This window comes from Gallinula chloropus (genome assembly GCF_964237585.1).
Source record: "Gallinula chloropus genome assembly, chromosome: 3".
Taxonomy (NCBI): Eukaryota; Metazoa; Chordata; class Aves; order Gruiformes; family Rallidae; genus Gallinula; species Gallinula chloropus.
The window spans coordinates 72,109,199-72,119,781 of record NC_140087.1 but is presented as its reverse complement, the minus strand read 5'-3'; the positions used below and the strand labels follow the sequence as shown (position 1 = coordinate 72,119,781).

The 10,583-nt window shown below is 47.1% G+C and overlaps 1 protein-coding gene across 1 annotated transcript; it reads left to right on the top strand.

Moving 5' to 3' along the window:
* The first annotated feature begins 3,004 nt into the window (after positions 1-3,004).
* SRP9 (signal recognition particle 9) lies at positions 3,005-9,391 on the top strand. The gene is made up of 3 exons (XM_084261476.1): positions 3,005-3,104; positions 5,575-5,643; positions 7,651-9,391. The coding sequence occupies exons 1-3, from the start codon at positions 3,033-3,035 to the stop codon at positions 7,768-7,770; spliced, it is 261 nt and encodes an 86-aa protein (XP_084117602.1). The 5' UTR covers positions 3,005-3,032; the 3' UTR covers positions 7,771-9,391.
* The last annotated feature ends 1,192 nt before the right edge of the window (positions 9,392-10,583 follow it).

Genomic DNA, 10,583 nt, shown 5'->3' with positions numbered 1-10,583 from the left:
CACAGTGACAAACAACTGTTCATTTTTTTTTCACTAAACAAAAAGCCCATTGAAAGATTCCTACTATTACTGCATTCAGTGGAGCTCGCTTGAAAAATACAGTTTTGGACGTACATCAACTACAACTTACAGCTGAATAACTGCAGTGGTCTAAGTTACTTCTCAAACATGTCAAGAAAATGTTCTGTTCTCCAGGCAAGAGGAGAACAACAGAGCGAAGCAGCACACTAACTGTAGGTATGAGCCATTCCCTGAGGCTCAGAAATAGCTTCTCTTTTTAATTGCCAAGATTTTCAGCAACTGGCCTTGCTTTCAGGGGAGCTGGGGGTGGGGTGGGGAGTGGTTTCACATACAGCCCCCCATTTTTGGTGTCAAGCCACTAGAACCAGTAGGAATTCCCATATCCTGTTTTACCACCAAAAAAAGGTACATTTGCCACAGCTGCATCAGCACAACAGAATGTCAGGCCACACAGTAAACTGGAAAACCAACTGATCTCAGTGAAAACCATGTGTTACTAAAAACGGTGCTGTTTTTAACCCAAGCATTGGTTTGTTCCCCAGTGCAGAGCTACAAACAGCTGCGGCAGCAGAGCTGTGGGGCCACAGGTGGTGGTGGTCGTGGTGGTGGCAGAGAAGATGAAGTCCTTAAGATCTGCAGCCAGGAACAGGCTATGCAGAACTGTGTATCAGGCTATATATAACTGTCATAGTGCCACATCACATTTTCTTCAGCGGTAAGGCCAATTACAAAATCCCTCTCTCTGTGCTTTGCCCTGGTTGCTGCAGTTTGTCACCTCCAAAGCTGTGCATATATAATAGTTTTAGAAGCTGCATCCTAAACTGGTTCACAGAAATCATCTGGGTTAAGGAAGAAGAAATGCCAGAATGGGTTTGTTTTCTAATCTTGCTCTGTCGCACTAGCTCAACTACAGAAACTGTGAATTACAGGGCTAATGACCGGCCTTTGGCAAGCTCCTAAGATGGCTCTTGTGTGTTGAGTCAAAATTAAAATCCTCTGAAAAGCAACCCTAAAGTGCTTCTGACTGGACAGCCCAAAATTTGGACGACTCCTTTAGACAGAAAATATCTGTGTCCCACCTGAACACCTGGATCCAAATTTGGTGAGCAATGGTTCTGTGGAATGTTACATGTTACACGGTTTGTGCTCCTCACACCTTTCATTTTCATGTATTTATGTGTTTGTAAAACATTACCAAAAGCAATTCCTACTCTGATGATTTTGTTACCTAAACCCTAAGCTAGTAGAGAAGCACTCCCTCCAGGCTAGGTTCTGCGTTTGGGATAATTACTTTAAGCTCTGTCCGAGCAGTTTATGATCAGCCTCTCTGAAAGACAGTTCTTACATTTCTGAAGCTGGGTTCTCAGACACAGCAGCATCTAAACTCTGTGAGCTGTTCTGGAAAGGAAAAAAGAAAATAGTCTAGTTTGTTTTCACTATTCATAGCTTCCACTCATCAGTGCAAAGCCCTTTCACAGAGTTGTTCAGGCCATGTAACACCCACAAGTCGCAATTTATTAAAGTTTGGCAGTCTAATCACCGCAAACTTTTTCAAGAGTTGATCCCCACAGTAACAATTATTTTCTGCTTTACCGACTCAGGGAAATTAATTCTGGTTTTTCTCCCCTTACCTCCCATCCACCCTTTTATTTCTATGTCATGTTTCTTCATTCTCCCCTGCGCTTACTGTGCCTTTTGCAGCCAAAAGAATCCTACCGCTAGTATTCCCCCATGTTGCCAGTGGAGACTGGAATGGCCTGCATAATTTGTCCCCTTACGTGCAGGCCTGTCCTGTTAGGTCACACTTGTTAAGGTTTGCTCAGTTCAGTAAAACTCACTTGAAGTTGTGAGTCAGTATCAGGAGCTTCTGAGTTTTCAGGAGAGAATAGAGGAGGGCGAGTTTTCCGTGTCTATTGCAATGGCAGCGGTTACACAAGCCGCCCAACACGGTCGGGGCAGAGCACTGTGCCTGGCTGGTTTTCGTGCAATTCAGGAACAAAAATCACATGGCATTTCAGGAAATGGGATTTTAAAACACAACTGGAGAAATCATGGAGGGTTTTTCCTTCCTCATTTGTGTTTTGAAACGAATTTTCGTCGGTTCTATGCAGATGTTTCACACACACACAGACACACACACACAGACAGAGACAGACAGACACACACACACACACACACACACACACACACACACACGAAAGGCGCAGCCCCCTGAGCTCTCCCCCATTGTGTAGCTGTCAGTCTCAGGCAAGCTGAGCCCCAGCACCTCTCTGAAATGGCCGCGGCTGCCTCAGTGGCCCAGAGAAGCCAACAAGCTGCTCCTAAATATCCTTTTCATTCAACATGGAGCCAAACAACCTCCTGCTTAACAAAGGACCCTCCAGCCCGGGAAGACCTTGTCTAGGCTCAGCTGCAAAGGCCAGCCCGGCTAACCGCACGCTGAGGGCCTCACGCTGAGGGCCACTTGCCCGGGGCTGGCCTGGGGCCCTGGCCTCGCCTCCTGCCGGGGCGCCCAGCCAAGCCGAGCCTCCTTGCCCCCACCCGCGCCCCCAAACCCCACACTGGGCCTCGCACCGGGAGGCCGAAGGGGAGACAGCCCGGACCTGGTACCGTCTCTGCGGAGCGCCCAGGCAGGCGGACTGGTCCCCCATCAGTCTCGAACCCGCGACGCGGGGCGGTGGGGCCGCCAGCCCGCTCCGCTCCGATGCGGCGGGGCAGCTACCAGAGGGAGCCGCTGGGGGCGGGGAGATGTCCGCTCGCATCCCGCCAAGCCGGGAGGGGTCGCTGCGGCAACCGCAGCCTGCCAGGGCTCCTCTCTCTCTCTGCCCCACGGACCACCCTGCCTCCGCCGCCGGCGGCGGGGCCTGAATCACTGAGTCACTCTCTTCGCGATTGGGCGGCTATTTCCCGGCGGCCAATAGGAGGCGTCACCTCGCGGTGATGCAGCGCCCGCCCTCGGCGCCATCTTGCCGCCGGAGGGGCAGCGGAGCCGCGCGCGGGCCGGGCTCGCCATGCCGCACTTCCAGGCCTGGGAGGAGTTCACGCGCGCCGCCGAGAAGCTCTACCTCGCCGACCCCATGAAGGTGGGAGAGGTGGCGGGGATGGGCCGGGCCTCGCCTCGGCCGCCGCAGGCCTGGAGGGGAGCGGCTCTGAAGGGAGGCGGCGGGCAGGGCGGGACGGTGGCGCCCGCGCTGTGTCCTCCGGCCGCCCGGAGCGTCAGGCGCTCCCCTGAGCCCTCACCGGGCCGTGTGGCCCACTCGGGGCCGGGCGCTGCGGCCTCGCGGGGAGGATGCGGGTCCCAGCCGGGCCGCGGATCCCTGCAGGGCCCGCCGGGAACGCCGCTCCTCGGGTGCGCCCGGCGGTAACCGGTTGGAGGGGTTTCCGAGGCGCGGTCCCAGCGGCCTGCGCGGGGGAGGCGAGAAGCGGCGAGAAGGGGGGGTTACCGCTGCTGCTGTACCCGGCCTTGGCTTGCCACGCAGGGGGAGCTGGTTCTCGTCTAGCACCCAGCAGGCCTATGCGGGGTACGGGGTTTCAGGCCTGCTTACCGGCAACGGGCGTGGACCTCGGGAACCTGAGCGAAGAGGTGTTACCGCGTCCCTCCGGGCTGGAAACCGGGCTGAGGCGTGTCTTTAAATGGAAAGTCCATCGAGAAGAGCTTTATTCTAGGAGTTTATAACATTTGGGGCTGTATAACTTGAATTTATCTTTTTGAGAAACTAAAAGAAAGCAGCTGTTAGCTCACCGGTGGAGTTGGTGCTTGCTGTGTCGCTGCAGACTGCTTCCCAAACAGTAATTGCTCGAGGAGTTAACATTTTGGTACATGGCTGCTTTTTGTTTCTGGTAGCTTTTTCTGGAGTGTAGCTTGGGCAAATGCTAAAAGTAACCTCAGTCTTCAGGAAAAGTGTTATAATTCAGCCAAAACACAGTACAAAAGGAAATGCAGAACTTGTATACCTGAGAGCACTTCAGTTAAAAAGGCCTAGTTTTCCTCGCCAGAAATAGAGAAACCTTTGGAAGTAGTGTTTAATACCCACCTTTAATTAGAATAGGTGACCCCTTCATATGCAACTATCTACTGATGATAATACTGCTCTACCTTCTTACACTCTGTAACAGTTAAATGAAAGAGCTCGGGAGACACATCACGGCACCCAGCCCTTCTTTTCTTAAGGGGCCTCCAAAGGCAGTCTCGTCCAGTCTGTGGCCGTTACAGAGGCTTGGGAGAGTCCAGGGAACTAGCCTGAGGAGATTTTGTATGCAATTGGGCTTGTCAAGAAATTGAAGCAGGGACAGGAATCGAGGGAGATGGGTGTGCGCTTGTCATGGGCTGGTGAGGCTGAGTGGAGAGTAGCCCTTCCTTTTGCAGGAGCATGGTATCCATTGAGTACCTTGCCTGCTGCTTGTGGCAGCCTCTCCGGTGCTTTTGGGCCTGCTCAGTTGAGAGCTGTATTGTTACACAGCTGTTTTGCTGGGAAGGTGACAGTTTGTTAAACAAAGAGGATAAATCTCTGGGGAGACCCATCTCAGAGCTGGAATTTCAAAATATGTTTTGTAGTCAAGGAGGTGGTTGTCCATTAGCAGAGGTTACTCTGTACCACAAAGGCCTGTTTACAGCACCCGTTCAGAAGCCTGGCTTTGTTTCTAGTTACTGATCCAACCTGAGGCTAGGAACAATAGATGCAAGGTCTCTGGCCAGCTCTCTTTCAGGAGGAAGACTTTAATGCTTATCCAGTTGCTGAGGGTGTCGATTTTTATCACTGTGGCTTTGAGAAGTTTGGTGATTTGAGAGTCTGGAGGGACTGGGATAGGTTAAAACTTAGGGCTGGTGACAACAGTAGTAACTGTGTTGGTGAGAAGTTGAATGCTTGCTTTCAGACTTCAAATTCAGCCTTACTGAGTCTTGAAAGCTAATGAATTTGAAAGAACTATTCAGTCCTCCAACTTTAATTAATGTAGAGGTGTTACTTGAATTTTCCCTTTCCAGTTACAAAAATGGAAGCAGTGAACTAAAGTTAGCAATGGAAGGTAGGACTCTTTTATATCACAGTTTAGGTACCAAAGAAGAAAAAGTAATAATGTTGATCTTACTCCACTCAGTTAACCCCTTTTGAGTCTTCATACAGAACTATCTTTTTATTTTTTTAAATTGTTTCACATTTGCAGACACAAGTTTCCAGTTATTTTTCCTGAATTATGATATATAGCAAGGGGGTGTCGTGCATTGACATGGCTGGTCATTTATCTCACCTCTCACTGGGATCTCTGTGACTGTCATTGCTGTGTCTGCAGCGGTTTTGAACGTGCCCAGTGTTAAGTTCCCTGATGCTGCTCTGACCCCAATTTAACGTGTTAGGGAAATGTGATGTCTCAACATCCACACCATCCTGGGCGCAGGATTAGCGGCCACCAGAGCTGAGAATCACTGCAGAGGTGGTGGAAGTGTGAAGCAATACATAATTAAACTAATTAGTCTGAATTTGGGCAGAGTTCCTCCAGGTACGTTCTGGGAACTGTTTGCGGTGACATTAATTCCTCAAACGTTTGTCATTTCAGGTGCGGGTGGTTCTTAAATACCGGCACTGTGATGGGAACCTCTGTATCAAAGTCACAGATGATGTAGCTGTAAGTACAGAATGTATTCCCCTTCCAGGGTTTATCGTACGTCTCATGGACTTGTATTTTGCTGTCAGTCAGCTTGGGAGCTCTTAGCCCTTGGCTGCCTTGAGAGCGCCTGACAGGTTTCTAAAAACTTGTGCTCGGCCTTCCCTCGTTGCTGTGGCTGAGGCTGATGTGTGGTTCGGCTCTGTCCAGCCAACAGTCCAGGAAAAGTTCTGACACTTCAGTGTCAACGGAATTATTTTAGGATTCTCTGAAAACAAGGGAAATGAGCACTAAAAAAATCTTGGGCTCTGTGATAATGATTTATGGAATGGCATAACTCCTGCTGAAGCATTTCAAGAGCATCTTCATACAGATGTGTTACTAGTCTGTGTGTGTGGTCCTTGTTACTCACTCATAGTAGTGACAGCTTCTGACTGTAGATTAAGCTCCTTTGCGGTTGTGATGTTGAATGACAAGATTCACTGGCAGTTCAGAGATTCATTTTCTGAAATACAGCTACAGTGTCCGTTACACATTTGGTAAAAATTGTGGCAGTTACACACATCCTTACAGGGGTGGGTCTGTATGAGGAGATGGAGCAGCTGCACTTGCTGTTTGCCCGTGTGCTACCTAGTCTGGGAGGGCGCCTAGAAGCATGGGAGGGGTTAGGATGTGGGGTGGTGGGCAGCAGGTACAAATACCTCAGTGTGTATCAGTGTGTGCGCACTGACGCGTGTGCCAGCAACACGATCTTGGTGCTGTGATGTTACAGCCAGGTGGTTGTTTTTCTGCAGTCTGGGGTAAGCCATGGTAGTCTCACCTTCTCTTCTGACTTGACAAAAATCGGATTTCTTTGCTCAGGGAGAAGCAGCCTGGCGTGGGTATTCGCAATACCCAGGAGAGGTGTGTAGCTCCAGTAAGGGCTCGTGTTGCTAGGGTAAGGGGGGTGTCCCTAGGCTTGATGGGGGTGAGGTGTTGGGTATGGGGCACTGGTAACTGGAGGAGTGGAGGGCACTATGTTGGAATCTTCCATGGGGGAATTGGAGTCAGGTAACTTCTGAACTCTGTTACAGGCCTTGTTACCTGCTTCCTGTCACGGAAAGCTGTGACACATACAGAGAGCAGGGGATGGGTTTTGTGTTGGGTTTGGGCAGTTTTGTGCTTTAGGCTTTTTATTCCTAAAGGCAGGGTGGGAGATTTTCCTTCATGCTCAGTCTGGAGAACTAATAAAGCTGAAGGAAAAAAGGTAGCTGTTTTCTGTTGTTTGTCTTGGAATTAAAACAGTGCTGTCGGAAGTTGCCGTCTTGACAGCGCTGAAGAATGGCACATTCTGGCTGTCTTTGTTGTTAAATCAGCCTGGGCACTCATGCTGTACAGGAGCAAGGGATTACTTCAGTCTGCAAAAAAACCTCCAACCAACCCCTAAGTGGTCTTCTGTGATAAGTCACTAGCATGTTGTTCTTGTTCCTTTTGCCTTGAAAGGCTTGTCATGTGGAGTTCCTTTTCACCTTAATGCTCTGTTCGTTATTTAGCTCAGATGTTGCTTGGGGTAGGGAATCTCCTGTCAGTGGGAAATACTGATTTCATGTCACTGGCACTGTAACATTAAGGACTGTGAAAGGCAAAATTAACTCGCTTTCACAATCATTATAGAGAATAGGAAAGTAATTCCAGGTTTAAAATCTGGTTCTATTTTTAGATCACACCAACAGGAGTGTCTTCAAAGACTGCTTTAAACCCCAGGTTTTAGCCCCTTCAGAGAGAAGAAAGTAGGATTAATCATGAGCTTCCCTTTCTCCAATGGGAAGGCATGAGCCTTTCAGAGAAACTTAAATGTTATCACAGATGTGTGTGGATTTTAAAGCAGGGTGGTAGATACGTGCTGGTGCTGCCTCATGCTAACAACGTACCACAAATGAAGATTTAAGTGTTTGTCTTTGTTTTGTGTGTTCCAAACTTGTTGCAACTATAAAAGCAGAGCAAAAACAGCTTGAGTGAAATCTGATGCTGAGGAACTTTCTCTTGCAGTGTTTGCTGTACAGAACAGACCAGGCGCAAGACGTAAAGAAGATCGAGAAATTCCACAGTCAGCTCATGCGACTCATGGTGGCGAAGGAATCCCGCAGTGCTGCCATGGAAACGGACTGAACTGCTGAAAATAAAACCAGTGCTCCGGTCATATTTCACTGGAAGAAAATATCTGGGATTTGAACGAATGCTGGGACAGGAGATGCTTTTGTGTACTGAAGCAGACTGAAGACAAGTCCGAAGCATATTCCCATCACCCCCAGACTCTGCTTCGGAAAGCTAGGAAAATAAATGCTTTCAATTGAAAGCTTATATTTATTTTTGGGAGTAGAACAAGAAACTATTCTTACATGTTAGGCATGCTAAGAAGTCAAGTAAATATCAAGCTACAGTATTTTCATCTAAATTTGATGGGCCACATGCGTATTTCTGGAAGTTACTGTAAAATTAATACAGATTTACTTGTATTCATACCTTATGCTGGTGTATTTTCACAGTGAGACGGTTTATTGATGTGACCAGTGCTGTAATGTGGTGACTGGATCTAATGAATGCTTACATAAAATTGATAGACATCAGTGGGGTTTAGAAGAAGGGATGTTTTCAGAGCTGAAATGTTAAAGCTGCCACTTTGTATTAGCACTGTCACTAGGAAGATTTTTGCTTTTTACTGTTGATCTTGGTCACACGCTGTACAACATCCGTGATGGGCTCTGTAGAACTTAATATTGGCTAAATAATTTAATCTCTGTTTTAAAAATTAATGCTTCTCTTGAATATTGCTTGAGATTGGTGAGAAACTGGGAGTTTCTTTTCTGCTTATGCAAATACTGTTATTAAAAAAACAGTTGGTGACTTTTTTCTCCATACTTGAACTATTTTACATTAGCAGGGGGAGCTTTTCCCATCCTTGTTTCAGGCAAACTTGCAGTGTATCAGCAAGACAAATTCTAGGAATTCTCACCTATTTAATAGAAAAAATGCAACCAAAGGCTACCCAGATTCCTTATTCTAGCAGCTTGCTAACTGTGCATTTTTAAATGTTACACATGGATTTAAGCCAGCTGAATAAATGGATGAAAACCAGCTCGATAAATACTTAAACACCACTGTCAAAAACAGACCAGTGCTCCTGTGGCTTAGACTCATTTCTCATTGTTACCTCTGGTAGGGTGATGGAAGCCTTAATTGTCTTTTACGAAAGCTTGAAAACCTAGTAGCTGAAATTGATACTTGCTTTGGCTAGATCCTGCATGCTTAAAACCATATGAATATTTTAATGTAATTACGCTATCGGTATAAGTAGGCTTTCCCAGGGCCGATGTTTTGGGTTAAACCAAACTCTGGCAGTAAAGCAGAGCCCTACAAAGACTTGTCTGTAGTGGCATTTATATGTAACAAAACAATCTACTTAAATAGCTACCTGCTGTCACTTACATAAAAATAACTGAGCTCCTCAGGAGTGGTAGAGTTCCCATGTTTGCCAAGGGCTCAGGAAGATGCCCGAGCCTGAATACTGCGTTAGTGTCAGTGATGGTGCCCTGTCAGCTGAGCGGGTGATGTTGCATATTGTCTGAAAACTGCAGTGCTAAATTCCCAGTGGCTACTCAGATTCTAGTCTAAAAGAGTGACTGGTACATATGTAATGTTTTTCTTCTTTGTATTGGTTTTTGAAATGCAAATAAATCCAGAGAGGTCTGAACTTTCTTCATCATTTAATAAGATACTGTAATGCTGAAAATTTTCCTTGATGCTCCGAATTATCTTCATGTTTTCAATATAGTATGCTAAGTAGTTAATTGCTGTCTAGCAGTCTTCTCTAATATGAATGGTTGCCATACAAAATCATAAAATGAAGACTTAAGCTGTTAAACTGACAGAAGAGGTTGCAGTGTAATTTTTGGATGTCTTATAACTTGGTTTGGCACGTAGATGTCTTCTGCGAGCTGAGGTACGGAAAGACTTTGGTGGCATTTGCCTTGTGCATGGAGGATAAAAGGAGAGAGAAGCTTTGGTGCACCCAGTGGCTGAAAAGCTTAAGCTATATACTGGAGCAGGTTTTAGAGGGGAGCAATTAGTCCTGCATATTAGAGTGGTAGTTGTTAAGCAGAAGAGGCAGGGAAATGGATTTCTACTTTTCTAAATGCAAAAGTTGTTTCTGCAAAGCCATAAGGCAGCATTAATGCACCTCTCATAAGTGTTCTCCAGATACTCACAGAAAAACTGGTGGTTCTGTGCAGTTGCAATACACAAGAATCTTGCTAAAGCTACTGCTGAAAGGGAGGAAAAAACCCGAAACCCCAACAATCTACACAAAGACAGGTGCTGCATGACTTTCTCCTGGAATTTTTATCAACTTCTATACACAATGCTCACAGGGTGTTGGAAAAGCTGTGAGCTCAAAGCCCTGCCTTTCCTTACTTAGCCTCTTGCTGAGAGCCTGCACACACACCTACACTGCTGTCCTGAGAAACACCTGATGTGAGGTAGCCCATGGTGTTGACAGCTACTTCAATCTGCCCACTGGTACGTGATTGGAGATGACCCAACAGCTTAGCAGGCGCAATAGGTGCCTTGCACGTGAGGGACTGTGATCGGCAGCCCTGCACAGCAGCAAATGCTGCTGCTCTCCAGGATGGAGCAGCAAACAGGCAACCTGTGCAGATATGGGCTGTATGTTTATCTCCAGTGATTGTTCTGGGTTGTGAGAATCATTAATAAAGAACATGGATCTTGCCATTGCACAAAGAAACTGTGCTAGTTTGGCCATGGGATGTATTGTGGTTTTCTGGTCTTCTCACTCCCTGGATTGTCTGAGTGTACTGACTGCAGTTCCTCCTTGGTGCACAGCACTGTCCCTGAGCTCTCTTAGTGCAACTGCATCGCTTTGTTCTCCTTTAGGGGCTTTAACCGTGAGCATCTTTACATGTAGC